Here is a 16225-nt window from a genome sequence, read left to right on the forward strand (position 1 = left end):
TCTGGTGTGTTCAAATGCTGGTGAGAAGCACAGACTTAACATAACACATAACATAATCACATGTGGATATAAAAGTGAGTGAAATATAAATTATGCTGCAGATGAGATGTGATGTGTAAATTGTGAGATAGGTAGTGTGTGTTGGAAAGGAAAAATAAGGAAACTATACACAAAACATGGAAAGAGTCTCTCTGTGGGCACCAATGTGGCCCAGGTGCTCCGGGTCAGTCTAAAGTCTAAGTCTGCAGCACGGCCAGGCAGGCCAGCAGGCTATCACATAATAATGTAATAATCCAATAAATATGAATCTGCATTATGTTTTAATTTTAATATTTTTTCATGATTACTTTCATTTCTCAGGGACTACATACAAAAAACTTAAATCTTATGTGGACAAGAGAGCTGCTTTATCAGATAGTTAAAGTATATTTTTCAGTTCGAAAAAATTGGATTGCAGGACATGACACGCTGGTATTATTACTTTTGCTTAAAGTGGCTATAATCAATATTTTTTAACAATAATAATGTACCAAATCACAGTGTGTAATATGAGAGGCATTGCTTGTAGTGATGAACCTATAGAGAATTATCAGCAACTCTGCAGCTCCCCTCAGCTTTATGGAGCTTTATAGCGAGTTTCAGCTCATTGTTTAGCTGTCCGGCTGTCAAGTCAAGCCAGTTGTATTTGTATAGCCCAGTATCATAAATCACAAATTAGCCTCAGGGGGCTTTACAGCTGCAACTTTACTTTTTGGTTCACTCTCAGCTCATACAGTCGGTTTCAGCTGCAGCAGGCAGCTGTTTTCACAGAAAAAGTGTCGGATGGAAAGCATGTTGGTAGCTTGTTTGACATTAACTGGCAGACTACCAGTGTTGAACCGTACTGAACGGAAACAAAGTAAACACACTGCTGTAGCTACAAGTCATGGACAGACAGTGTCGCTAACAGGGATTTTGAAAAACAATGACCAAACAAGCATCTAACAATGACACTTGCAGGTATGTTAACATGTGCTCAGTGTATATTAAATGTACTGTAGCTGAGCAGCTAATTAGCTATCTAGCTTGATAATTAAAGTTAGCGGTATACTTTTCCCCTGTGAATGTTTGAGTGGTGGCTTGTTCAACAAGCTTAGTGCAGGACAAGTGTACTGTTTGTTCATGTTTGTAAGTTAGATAAGGAAACTTAAGCAGGAAAGCTAATGTGGGTTGTTCTTCAGTCTGTGGCTCTTGTGTTGTATAGCAGGATGCTATCAAACCCAGTGTGACGTGCTTTATGCAAGATTTGATTTGCTGTATTGAAATTGACTTCAGCTCTAAGCAGATGATGGAATGATATTTTATCGAAATAATGAAAACTAGGGGGCACCATCAAGAAATCAAAGAATTTAAAATATAAATTTCTCCCGTTTGGTTTCTTATGTTTTTTTCCAAGGAGAGCACACAACAAGTGATTTACACAGCAGACAGAAAATGTATGCTTTAGACAGCAAAATGGCAATTTCATTTCAGTTGGACATTAAAAAGTGATGATATGTTAATGTTGTGTTCACAACCTGTTTCCGCTACCCCCCACATGGGCAAAAAAAGTCATTGCAGGCTTAAGCCATGGATTAGAGTGCCTCTTCCACAATTGCCTTAGTGTGTATGACACATCAACATAATGGCCAAGAAAAACTTATTACAAAAGTCTTGTTACCTTAAGCAAAGACAACTTTATTAATGCTCAGGTAGCAAAATGATCTCTAAAATTACATTTGAAACATCTAAACACAAAGTAAACCATTCAGCTGAAAAGTTTCTTGTGTAGGAAGAGGTAAAGCTTGGATACGTAGAGAAACGCATCATCTGCAAACACTCTCACTCTTCTCACTCTCATATCCTATAAAGAACTAGCAACAGCATGCAGTCATCTAGGATATCCAGTTCAAACTAAATCCAGTGCCATCTAAAAACTCATTGGACTCTCATCCCAAAGTACATTAAGATTTACCATAAATAATTTATTATATTGAAATATATCCATGCAAGTAAGGTCTCAAACACATCAAAACAAAGGGGAGTACGAGGGAGACCTAGGATCTATGAAAATATATTCAACAGATATACAGATTGAGACAAAAAATATATAAATACATTTACACCTATGTATATACATATGTACATCAGCAATATATCACCCATGTGAATATCACAAATTATCTAGAAATATCCTCTACAAGACGCCTCTTTTCAAAACGTGAGCATCTTTGTGGTAGTTTGGTTAGTTTCAAAGACATGGTACCCTATGTGTAGGTGTTAGGTACATGCAGTGAATAGCAGCACAGAATCTATTGAACCAAATCATCTGTAGCAACAGTTGTTTTGATGGTAAAGTGCATGATACAGATATTTCTGCTGTATATGATAAACCAAAAAATGCCCAGGATTATACAGATACTGATAATACTTCAATATATTAAAGGATGATGCCTCGTAGTCAGCGATTTTTCTTCAACAGACATCTTCTTGTATTACATAGAGTACTGTAAATATCTGTATCTTAGTCACTCTACCAAAACTGAGCAGTAGAGAGCATGTGGCTAGTGATAGACACTGGTTTGAGCCAGGAATGCTACAAACTTTAAAGATCCACTTCTTGATTTAAAAGAATATCCTCCCAGGTCAATGTTGATGTTTTGAAAGTCAGCTTTGAACAGTTTTGAGTATCAAAGTACAGCCAAAATTTGGAAGAAATTAAAAAGCACTTTAATCTATATGTCCCCTGGTTTCCCAATAATTTCCCAGAAAGAAACTGATATATACATTTAAATTCTTAGGAAGATTCCTGGAAACTATGAAATTTGGTACAAATTATTGGTAAAATAGAGGAAGTGTTCTGTTGGTACATTTCCACTGAATTTCAATTAAGTGCTAGTGTAAACTAAAGAGGCAGATCAGCTGCACATGCAAAAACGTAAAGTTTGTCAACATACGATCACACAATTCAATATGTGTAGAGAACTAAGTTTCCAACTATAAATTATTATTTACTTGGGTTTAAATTGAACTCTCAGTTTTTCATTCATTAATATTTTAGCAGTTTTTTCAAAGAAATTTATGGAAGTCAATATCTCAAAATGGATAAAATGTTAAGCATGACAAAAGTAAAAATATACTCATGGTAATTCAAAATGATTAAATACTAAATCCAAATTATGAGACAGAATGTCAAAATTATGACTTTTTAAATACAAAATAATGAGATACTGAATAAAAATTACGAGTGAGCCAAAATGATAACCTTTAAAAATTATGTAAAAATTGAGAGTATTTTAAAATTGTGACTTTTTAAATTACAAATTATGAGATATCATTTGATAGCAGGCCTAAATTATGACTAAAAATTATGAAATACTAAGACAAAATTACGAGGAAGTAAGTCAAAATTATAACGTTATAACGTCCAAACTATAATAAACAAAGTCAAAAGTATGAGATAGTAAATCAAATAAGTGTGAGAATTTTAGTCAAAACTATGTTTCAAGTGAATAAATTAGATAACAAGTCACATTTTTGACTTGACAAATAAGATTACAATATAGTCAAAATACTGGCTTAGCATCTCATAATTCTGTCAAATTCTCACAATTTTGACTTAGTATCTCATTATTTCAACTTGGCAAGTTAAATTTTTGACTTAGCTGAAGTCTTTCATTTTATTTTTGTCATATTTTACATTCAACACATCCTCATAGCAAAACGAAAGAATAGGTCTATTTCCTATGACTCCCAAAACAACATATATGAGTGTTTTCAGCGCCCTCTAGAGGACAGATGGGGACAAGACGAACGACCCATAGGAGCGTTTTATAATATAATTATGTTTTATGATGTGACAGTGCTGTGGTTTAGGTTTGGTTAGGGTTAGGCACAAAACCCACTCTGTTAGGGTTAGGGAAACATCATGGTTTGGACACCCAAGCCATGACAACTCATGGTGAAAAACACTCCTCGTGGGGAAAAGCACTCACCAGTCACCTTAACTGCGTCACTTCCCCAAGTGCAACGGCAGCTAGATGGTGTTAATGTAACTATAGGTCGTTTTTGCTGGGCTGAATTTTAGACCTATTCTGCCATTTTTCTTGTGAGGATGGGCTGTATACATTTCATCTGGTTTTTCTTTATGTCTGCCAGAAATGGGCTCAGGAATTCCTCTGGAAATAGGCAATTGCTTGTTAACTCAATGCAACTTTGGAACAACCACATCATTTTCGGCTTCTTCCTTGAAAACTCAAATTAATGATTTGGTACTTCCTACACTGTGCCAGATCATTGTCTTCATTTGCTCTATAATTATTACCAGATTGCGTTGCTCTTTCAGGAAAACTTTTTGAGAAATTACTGGACATGTAAAATAAAGTATTACCAAAAAAAACTGTCTTATCTTTAAAAGCTATGTCTCTGATCAGTGCAGTAACATTTCCACCTTGATATGACAAGTTTATGATAGAGAAAATTACTTGCAGACATTATCATCACAATCTATTTGATAATGACTGAACCATTTTGTCTTAGTAGCAATTTGATTATGCTGTGTGGCAAAACTGGCTATGATAATGTTCAGAGATATAGGGCTCTGTATCTCAGTAACAGTCCTGTTTTTGATTGTTTGTATAGTCACCAATAAATCATTTTGAAATGAATGACAAGCTGTTACAGTGTCACACATTGACAGACATCATTTACAATTTGTATACATCTTTTTAAACTCTATTATAAATGTGTCTTTGATCATTAAAGCGGCATATTTACATATTTGTAAGCTCATAATTATTGCATTACATAATATTCATACACATTTAAACCCTGTTTTCCGGTCATAGCACAGAGGACTCTGTCTGGGTCTCTGAAATAAATAAATCTGCATGATATATAAACAAAAGCAACATTAATTATTTTTACATTCGAAAGACAAAAACATTTCTCAATTTTGATATTTTATGAGTGGTCTATAAATTAAAAATGTACCTGAAACAAATCAGATTTAGTCTTGTTTTTAATTGTCTTCCCTCATGAGAAAAAATAAAAAAGAGTAGGGCACTTGACATTTCAAATGAACCTATCAGGAGGAGAAGCTGACATTTAGATGGATACTGTGTGAGAATCGACAGGAATGTTCACTCTTGCAGTGGTGGAAGTCTTTGAGGAATAAGTGTGACTCCGCTGGCGTGCCTTGACTCCCATAGTGGAATAAAATCCCCCGTAGGGTTCACAAACCACATTGTGCATGCTCTAAAAACTAGTAGGAATATTTATGTACCACAAACCTACCATATCTGGACAAATCTAGACATTAGGCATTACAAAATACAAAGAACTCCTGGATAAAAATAAAGTAACCCCAACATCTTTAAAGTATTCCAGTTGGGATAAAAGTCCTGATGCTTTATATTGCATCTTTACTCTACTTCTACCATACTACCACTTTAAATACCTCATTTCCTCTTTGGGACCACAGAGGAATGAAGCTGGACATCCATCCACCAAAGAGGAAATACCTCATCCAATTTGCTTGGCTAGTGTTTGAAATATTGCCGCCACTGTTTGGTGTTTATTTGGTCAGTGTCTTTGAGAAGAGGAAAAAGCAGCAGTTCCTTTTTCTGTTGTCAGCCCGTAGGTGGCAGCACAGACTATGAGATCTCTCTACAACCCCAACCCCCCCCAACACCCCACCCACAAAAAAACCCCCATAATTTGCTCATTTGAAACCTTGACATAATTTCATAGAAACCTGCTTCATTTTACAAGGATGCCATCCTTATAATCAGCATGCATTTGGAGGAGAAACAGTTACAGAGAGCAGAGGTCTCCCTGTGAAGCTAGTTTAAGTTCTTCAGTGCAAGTTTGAATTTCTTATTTTAACATCCACACACTGTGCATCTAAATCAAGTCATTAATAAAGTCAACAAGACAAATACCTTGAGACAGAATTGTGCTTGTCTATACACAGGTGGTCATCTGAAAAGATGTTTTTTTTCACTCTTAGGTGTGGATTTCAGCGACCGTGGGTCCATAAATAAACCAGCTCGGGTGTTTTGTGACCTCCAGAGGAGAAATGTGCGTATGACATGAATAAATAATAAATAAGACATCTGGGGGTATTTACAGAGGGGTACTATTTACAGAAGGAAAAGAAAAAAACTCTCCATAAAGCGAATTCATCTTCAATACAAAACTAGAAGCTACAGCTGTGATACTTTTTGAAGTTAATTTATAAAAAGGTGACTGGATAATACCCTGCTTGTGTTTTCCCCCACCCTAAGACTTGTATGTGTGAAAATCATCAGAAAAACCAACATAATTGGAAAATGCATTCAACAGACTTAATTATGAACCTATGATTGAAATATAAATAGTCTTAAGATAATGGCATTTGAAAAATGTGCTCATCTGCAGAACAGATTCTGTTCTTTGCCTGAAAACTTCAACTCATGGCCATAACTTTGTTTAAAAAATGAGCGCTCGACAAATCTTCCTACTCTGCGCCCCAGCACTAAACTACACCCTCCCACCCACATACATCATTGCTTTTATCATTATTACTCTCAACTAATAGATCTAAAAGACCCGCGTTTTCTCTCAGGAAAGGTTAGCAGCTAGTAAACATTACAACTTTATCACACCTAAATATGGGGAGTTTCAAAATAAAAGTCCTCACGTCAGAAGCACGCAGTGGTTGGACAAAGAGGTTTTTTTGTTGCTGTTGTCCTCCATGCTGTCCTGTGTGAGAGCCTGTGACCAGTCAGTCCCATCTCTGCTCCTGTAATCAATCCCACACTCTGGTTGTGAACACACACCAGAGCAGCTCCATATTGCACTGAGCAGAAAGACGGGCATCGACGATTAAGAAACAAACAAAAAAAAAACATAGTGGGATCTCTTCTCACAAAAGAGACAAGAAGCGGGAAACTGTATGAATCTGACTTGTGTCAAATGGTATTTGCAAATAATTCTTCCTGTTGTTTAGATTTAGAATTATACTTTCTGGTATTCATTCTGTGGTCGGACATCTATTTAATACTTCATCTCACTTGGAATTTGTTGCAAACACCACTTCTAGTGTGAGTGTGTGTGCACTTATGTACATCAGTGTATGTGTGTGTGTGTGTGTCTCAGTCATCCCGGCAGGTTGGCAGGTTGACAAAGGTGAAGATGTTATACTCGATGAGGCAGGAGAAACACAGGAAGACAGAGTAGAGGAGGAGACACATGAAACCCAGGCGCTTGTCCAACGTCCACTTGTTGAGGTGAACTCCCATGACCTGGATAGACAGACAGAGAGACAGACAAGGAAGTGGGTGGAGAGACAGGGAGATTGATTATTAAACATATATATAGAGAGAAGAGAATTAGTTAGTAAATTAGTTATCATAACTTCATAATATCTTTCCATAATAATGGTGATATTCAAAACAAACAAAAAAGTCAGGTAAATTGCTGTATTATAATGCACTAGCCCAAAAATCCCCTATATTTTCCTTGATAAAGGCCTGATATTTTACGATAAATAATGTGATGATGTTGATGATGAAAAGTGTTGACCAAAAAATTCAAACTACTATTTCAAATGTCAACAATTAATCTTTAAACGCCATCAATAATGTTTTATTTGCATCTCTTATGACAGCAGTCCCGTGTTATCTGTGACTGACAGTCGGTTCTAGTGTCCTTTTTAGGAGATTTATCTGTACATATAAAGAGATTGGATATTTTTTCCCCCTTAAATGCAGAGGAGGTGGGTGGAATTTTTCAGCTTTGAGTAGTGTCTGCAGGCCTCCTCACAGGCAGCATTCAGCCTAAGCAATACTACACAGTGGACAGTGTGTATGTTGCCTGAGAGGCAAAACCCCAGCAAAAAAGTTTGCAAATCAATCACTGCTGCTACAGTGTTTTAATTGTCATGAACACACAGTAATAACTAAAGGAGACTCAGATGAATATATATAATTTTCTCAACTCAGAACTTCTCCTATCTGGAGTTTGTCAACTGTGCAGTAAGAGGACACTGTGTTATAAAAGATTTTAGTGAATGAATCAAACTGAAACTGTAAAAGTGAGGGGGGCATCAATTTAAGCAAACATCTCTTCTTACTCCTCAATTCTTATAAAGTGTGACATGGGCTGTTTGTGTGGTAGTGTATCTCCAGGTGGGTTTTGGTAGTCTGATCTGAATCAAATGTCCCAGGCTGATTTTTACTCCCACTCTGCCCCTGGCAGAAGCTATGTTGTTTATGGAACTTGTGATAATAAAGATCTGAGCTGAACTGACATGCTGTTGTATACTTACCGTCATAAACACAGAGGCCAACAGTAGCCCCACAGAGAAGATCAGTCCTTTGCTGTTTAGTTTGATCTGCAAGAACATAATGTGCGAAACATTACTACAACTACTACACCATCATAAAGAAAAACAGGCTGAACAACATATAGAATCCCACAATGTGGCTCCATTTGGTATCCTTCTATTACTGTTACTGGGTATACCCTCAATCATTTCTACGGGATCTAATATACACAATTGGTAGCTTGTAGGTATACAACCCCCATTTCTTATGTTCCATTTCACTAGTAGTGGATCAGCTTGAAAAGCTGATTTGGAAGGAGCTTTGAGTAGAACTGCAGCTCCTTCATGTTGAATGAGGCCTGTTGAGGTGGTTCAGACACCTGATAAAGATGCTGGATGGATCTCTGTGAAGGTAATGACATGTTCAACTGAGGGGATTGTAAAAATGTGGATGCATTGTATCCATTCCACACTGCCTTTCATTTTGATCATTTGCATGTGATGTGAAAATCTGGTCACACTTAAGTTATACATAAATGAACAGAAAGTTACATTATCATTGTGAAGTAATGCACTGCAGACTTCAATCTGCGCTGAAACTACATTACTATGCAATGTTATAATAACACTGACAAAAATAAGTGCCAGCTTGATGTTTTTAGAGTTTGCTAACCAGTGTTATGTCTGGCAGTTACACATTTCTTATCAAGTTGTTTCAGTAATGTGATTACTTTCTTTAGTAACAAGTAATGGCAGGGATTGTAATTTAAAATTCAGTAATTAAGTTACAGTTAGTATCAATAACACTCTGCATAGTCTGCTTGTTGCAGACCAGTGTGGGACATGTTAGCTTGGAGCAGGTGCTGGAGGTGGGAGGAGGTGTCTTTCAGTAACTCTAAAGTTGTCTTATTTACATGCTATGTTCTTAGCTGGCTTGCTAAGATTTGTCACTAGTAAGCCTACATTTAGGAATCAGAGAGATTTTGTTTAGACTAGAGATGTGCCAGTATACTGTTTTTACTGTGGTGAAACATTTTGATGGTAACAATACCGCAAACCATTTCCATTACCATTATCACTGTGATTATCGCTGTTTTCAGAGGTTACCGTGAACACAGCACAGCTCTCCTGTCTTTATTAGCCGTTTTATATTAATATAAAATATTAGAAAAAACATTTTTAAACAGATAAACAGACATAGCAGGACCCGAGAACCAGGCTCCTGTCTGTCTAGCACTAGCTACTCTGGCTGTGACTTGATAAGCTAACTTTAGCTAGTCAACCTACTGAAGTGTGCCTAGTTTATAGTTAAAGGACTACTGTGTAAGATTTAATGGCATCTAGCACTGAGGTTGCAGATTGCAACCAAATGAACACACCTCCATTCACCCTCCCCTACCAAGTGTGTAGGAGAATCTACGATGGCCGCAAAACTTGCAAAAACCACAAAAGGCTCTCTCTAGAGCCAGTGTTTGGCTTGTCCATTCTGGGCTACCGTAGAAGAGGACCCGATCCCTATATAGATATAAAGGGCTCATTCTAGGGTAACAAAAACACAACGATTGTTATTTTCAGGTGATTATACACTAATTAAAACATACTTATGATAATTATATTCCATTTCTGCCAAGTTCATTTTGCTAGATGCAACTAAATCTTACACACTGGTCCTTTAAGTGAGTACAAGTTCACAGCTATTAACACCCAAAACAAATTAGATCATATGGAGAATCTAAAGATACAGTGAGCTGCACTGAAAGTCATTTCCAGTCAACTGTCTTCAACTTTACACAGCCAACCTGTTTTTAGTGTTTCTGATGTCAGTTCATTTGCAGGGTGCAGCAATACACAGTTCACTGCTCAATTTGTTCAGTCGGTTTGACTAAATCCAAGGCAATCATGGTGTGTAAAGTAATTTTACATTATGGTTGTATTTCAGAAAATCTGAATTGAAGATTCAGGAATCTGAATGATTATCATGATTTTAACAATTTAAAATAAAATATGATAAATATAATATAATATAATATAATATAATATAATATAATATAATATAATATAATATAATATAATATAATATAATATAATATAATATAATATAATATAATATAATATAATATTATACAATGTGAAGTTAAATAATACAGGCTCATTCTCAGTCACTCAGAATAAAAGCCAACAGCTGCTGTGCAGATTTACATTAACTTTGCATTAACAATGAATACAATTAAATACATTAATATGTTAAATGTATTTCTTTCATTTTCTTCAATTAAAATGAGCTTATATTTAAGATGTGCATGGAAAAACAAATAAACAAAACCCAAAAAAAAGGTTTGGGGCATTTTAATGGGACATGTGAGCTGTTGATGTGGAGAGAGAACATCCTGCAGGTCTGACTCCTCTGACAGGACATCTCTTGTATTTTTTTCATGTATACCAGCGATCAGAGAGCCACATAACACAATGAATGAATATGAATTCTGGAACATGTAACACCACAGTGACGTGCACGGACAATGATGGATACCCATTTTCCACAAGCAGCTAAACCCTGCCCTGCCCATCTGTGTTGAGAGCTGAGGTGTTTCAGCTCTTCTTTGAGCTGTTACCATCTCTAATCTTTCTATCGCAAAGCTCCCGAGCCGGAAAGCATGTTGTGTTACTATGACAACTGGCAACAGTGAGTTGTCACGTCAGCTGCGACTACCTGCATATTACAGTTTTTAATATGGTGATTTTGATACTTATTGCTTATTTATTTATTTATTGCTTAGCAAAACTAGGCTTTTTATGTTTGAAAATGTAACATGAAACGTAGTTAATGTAAATGTTGCCAATTTTTGTAATGTTGTGAAACATTAAAAATGCACAATAGATAAACAATGATTAATCTCGTGGCACCCCTGTTCCATCCTCATGGCAACCCAGGGTGGCCACAGCACCCAGTTTGGGAACCACTGATCTACAAAACGCAGGCTCCTTGCAGTTAATACAAGCAACAAATGTGCTCCTCAGTACAAACCTTTCACTTTCTATCTACTTGAAGTACATTGTCAGAGTACTTCCTGCCATTTAATTAAAGTGGGGACTGAACACAAATTATGCTTTTATTTTTTTTAAAAATGATTAACTACATTTGCAAAAAAAAAAAAAAAATTCTGGCTTGTTCAATCTGTCTGTACAATAGAAAAACACTAATTCAATTTATTTGTGTCATAATTTGAGGTGGTGCAGTATAGAACCCAGCTGCTTTCATTATCAAACCAGTAACTCTGCAACTAATTCCACACTTATTCTCTCTCCCTCCACACACACACACATACACATACACACACACACACACACAACACTTATTACCATGCTTACCTCCCTCACAGCCTCTGTTCATGCTTATTTCTCTGCCACTTAATTGCTTTTTGTGGTTCTATTTTTCTATCTTGTGGTTCGTGTTATCTCATGTAGCAGTGTATTAGCTTATCATGTTGACTTTTTTTGGTGTATTTGAGATGATTTTCATAACCCAGCTGGTTGTTATTATCTCAAGTGCACAGATTATTGTGCAGCATCTCTATCATATTTTCTCACTTTATCCTTCAGCTGCTGTTTTATCAAGGCACAAAGAAAACTTAAGCTTTAGAAAATATTCTGTGTTTCTTATCTGTACCACCAAATGCAAATACATAGTGAGAGACAACGTTTTCATGTTTACTCCTTTACACTAAAATATGGATTTCACATTGAACGATAAATATATCTGATATTGTTTATGGTTCCTTGTTCATCCTACATGATGAAACATGACATAAATTATTTAGGTGAACATATTTTCTCACTCCCCTTTACTGATATATAACCATGCAGATAGTTTAGTTGTATTTGTCCAGGTATAAAGTTATCTGTTTATGCCTTCACCCCAATATAATGGAAAGGAATTTGGTTTGTGGTGCTTTTAGTTGAACTTACCCTTTAAAGAAATTCCATCTGGGCTCATTCTGTAGCCCAGCAGATTTAAGTGTCATTGTGGGACACTGCTTCCCAACCTTTTTAGGCTTATGACCCTTTATATTCATATATTGACCCCGTGTCACAGTTTGCATATATCTATGAGCTGTGAAAAGTTTAACCAAACTAAACCCTTCTCAGATTGTTTCATCTGAAAAATTTGTGAAGTGCTGAAGAGGTAAAACTGGTATGTGTTTCACAAGAGAAAAGCAAATATTTGAAAAAAAAGTCAGAAAAATAAACAAAGTTTGGGGTAGCAGTGGTGATCTTTTTATTTCCTATCTTGTGACCCTTTGGGGAAGCGTGTATCAGAATGTCTTGGTTCGATGTTGTAGTAGCACCAAAATGTAAGTTCTTATGTCATATAATGAAAAGAATCTGCAAAGTCATTAACTCTGATAAATTGGGATCATGTGACCGCTACTTACATCAGAGCCGTAGTTGATAGCCAGGGTCTTAAGGGCCCAGGGGAGACCAAGCCCCACCAAGATGTCAAATACGTTGCTGCCGATGGAGTTGGACACTGCCATGTCTCCCATTCCTGCACACACAGTCAGAGAAGGAGTTGTACAGCAGCAGAAACAGAGGAGACAGGAAAAGGTCCCAAGAGACTGTATGAAAGGAAAGGTGTTTGGGCAATGAGGAGACAGGAAAGTGTGTGTGGTGGGGGGGGGGGGGGGGGGGGGGGGGGGGCGGTGACAAGTTGAAATGTAGGTAGGTCAACACAGGTGAAATCAGTGGAGCTATGTGTCCAACTGACATCCCAGAGAAACAAGGATGGACGGACTAAACTGCGGTGGCGAGCGCGTGTCTCCCAGTGAGCCCCCGCAGACAGACAGACAGAACCGTTTAAATATTTGATGACAGGAACAAGAATAAACACAGATGAAAGGATGGAGGAAGGGACCCTATCGCGCTGTCTTCCCTCACCGCCCCCCTTTCTTTTACAGCCTCACCACAGGGACGGAAGAGGGACGGTGGAAAGAGATGACAGGCCCACGATCTTTACCCTTCCATACACTCCTCCCTGCCCATCTCTATCTCTGTCATCCCCCTCTCCTCTCCTCTCCAGCTCTTTGATAGTTGCTTCACTTTGATTCTCTTGTTTGGCTTCTATCGGGCCGTAGGTGTGTGTGTGTATGTGTTAAATGACAGCTTGGTAATCTGTCATTTTGTGTGTGTGATTACCTTGTCGTGCGACAATGAGGCTGGCCATGCAGTCAGGGACGCTGGTGCCGGCTGCCAGGAAGGTGATGCCCATGATTACATCTGGGATACCGAGTGTGAAGCCTATCACTGTTACCTGACAGAGAGACAAACACAGGGACGGACTATTACTGCTTATATTTTGGCAGTTATGTGTGTTCTTTTTACTTCGGTTGACAGGAGGAAGACAGGAACAGTATGAGACAGGTTTTGAACCCAAAATGATGTTATGATGTATTCATTCATTTTGCACTTAATTGAAAAATAAAAGGAAAAATCATTACTTTAGTTCTCAAAAACCCAAAGCTGCACTATAATCAATATTTTCTAAACTAACAATGGATCAAATGTCCAATGTAAAATATATTGCCCACAGTGACAAACTCACAATGAAATTTCACCTTACTCTAGTTCCTCTGAACTCTATGAAGCTTTTTAGCGCCTTTTAGCAAAATTGTTTCGTTTTCCAGCCTGCAATTATTACCCTCATTTCCAGCAGCAGCAGGCAGCTGTTTTCAGCTAAAAAGCTCTGATAAATTCACGCTACCTAAGCAGCACTAAACAGCAGACAGACAGCAACTAGCGTTAGCTGATTAATATAGTGGAGCACATAAATGCTCCACTATATTCACTGCCTTTTAGCTTCCTTTAGCATAAATGCTAAATAAAGAGGCAGATATTTTTCTCAGGAGTTGGTGGAAACCAAACTAGAAGTAGAGTGAATATTTGACTTACATTCATCACTTTTACAGAAATATGTTGCTCCATGTATGCTGAATGTGTACATAGTTAGCTAACAATTATTAGCTAAGAGGTTCACCATTTCAACTTTATAAGTCAATTTATTTGACTTATAAACTTTATAAGGTGTTAATATGGCAGTGTTGAGATTACAGCTTGTCCTGCTGCAACCAAGTGGCCTAAAAATCTATCACTGTAACTTTAAAGCTGCCTTAACTTATTTTATTTCAGGTTGACTCCAGATAAATGCTAATGTTGCTCCATGTCTGCTGGATGTGTAGGTTAGTTTGCCACCACATCAGCCATATCAACTTTACAACAGCCATTACACGGTTGACATATTATGGCCTTGTAAAGTTGATATGGCTAATGTGTTAGCAAACATTGTCTAATTACACAACCAGCAGACAAGGAGCAACATTAGCATTAATTTGGAGGCGTGCTTCTGTCTCTGTCCACATGATGAATGTAAGTCCAATATCAGTTTTTCTTTTTTTTTTTGGTCTCTCTTTAGCGGCTAAATGCTCCTCTATATTCACCAGCTAGTTACTGCTGCTGCTGTTGCTGTTTGGTACCTCACAGGTAGTGTAAAGGGTTGATAGAAGTGGTGAGACTGAACTGAAACAGTGAAGTTGCTGCCAGTAAAACCAACATAATGTAAACCGCAATGAGCCAAAAGACACTAAAACCCTCCGTAGAGCTACTAAGTGCAGCTTTAAAATTCTAGTAAATTTAAGAGAAGATACAGAGACACACACCTGTATGCTGTTACAGCACAGCATTTGTGAAAATGAACAATGTAGTAGTAGTTTACCAGCTGCCATTGCTGCTTTCTTGTAAGCTGTTATCCCCATTTGCACTTTAAGTAGCATGTGACTCCATTTTTTGCACTGCTCAGGGTGCAAATGACAAGAATAAAGCCAGTATTGATTTTGTTTGCAGTCTCTTCTTGTGTATTTTTTTGTCTGCACTTGTCAGTATGGTACTAAATTTCCCTTATTACCTATTTTCTCTAATATTCCTTCTCTACCAGCCTTTACCAAATGACAATTTCATCAATTTTCAATCATTTAATCAACATTTGTATGGTTGGGGCTACTTGTTATTATTTTCACATGTTAATTGCAAATGGAGATATGACAACAATATGACAAATAAAAATAACTTATTATCATATAGGCTTTTGCAAACAAGCAGATTATTCTTGTTCCTTAAATAGATGTTTGACCGTCACTGTGCAGAATGATGTTATCTGCTGAAGGGGGAAGGTTTCTCTGTGCTCACCTTAAATCTAAGTCTAAGGCACGTACCTATGAACGTGATGATTTTGGACTTTTTACTGATGTGCTTTTTTTGTGGAAAAAGCATATCAGACACATACACTATATTGCCAAAAGTATTGGCTCACCTGCCTTGACTCACATATGAACTTAAGTGACATCCCATTCTTAATCCATAGGGTTTAATATGAAATCGGTCTACCCTTTGCAGCTATAACAGCTTCAACTCTTCTGGGAAGGCTTTCCACAAGGTTTAGGAGTGTGTTTATGGAAATTTTTGACCATTCTTCCAGAAGTGCATTTGGTCAGACACTGATGTTGGACGAGAAGGCCTGGCTCTCAGTCTCCGCTCTAATTCATCCCAAAGGTGTTCTATCGGGTTGAGGTCAGGACTCTGTGCAGGCCAGTCAAGTTCATCCACACTAAACTCTCTCATCCATGTCTTTATGGACCTTGCTTTGTGCACTGGTGCACAGTCATGTTGGAACAGGAAGAGGCCATCCCCAAACCGTTCCCACAAAGTTGGGAGCATGGAATTGTCTAAAATCTCTTGGTATTCTGAAGCTCCTGAAAACAACCCCAGACCATTATCCCCCCTCCACCAAACTTTACATTTGGCACAATGCAGTCATACAAGTACCGTTCTCCTGGCAACTGCAGAAACCCA

At 37.4% G+C, this 16225-nt stretch overlaps 1 protein-coding gene across 1 annotated transcript in view; it reads right to left on the bottom strand.

Moving 5' to 3' along the window:
- Positions 1–6935: 6935 nt before the first annotated feature.
- slc24a3 (solute carrier family 24 member 3) overlaps positions 6936–16225 on the bottom strand; it is a 124606-nt gene continuing 115316 nt past the window's right edge. The window contains exons 15-18 of the mRNA XM_044373136.1: positions 13520–13634; positions 12760–12872; positions 8330–8395; positions 6936–7304 (exon numbers count right to left, since the gene is read on the bottom strand). Of these exons, the coding sequence (XP_044229071.1) occupies positions 7155–7304; positions 8330–8395; positions 12760–12872; positions 13520–13634 (444 nt within the window). The 3' untranslated portion in view covers positions 6936–7154. The remainder of the gene's footprint in view (positions 7305–8329; positions 8396–12759; positions 12873–13519; positions 13635–16225) is intronic.

The sequence above is a fragment of the Thunnus albacares genome, chromosome 14 (genome assembly GCF_914725855.1).
Source record: "Thunnus albacares chromosome 14, fThuAlb1.1, whole genome shotgun sequence".
Lineage (NCBI taxonomy): Eukaryota > Metazoa > Chordata > Actinopteri > Scombriformes > Scombridae > Thunnus > Thunnus albacares.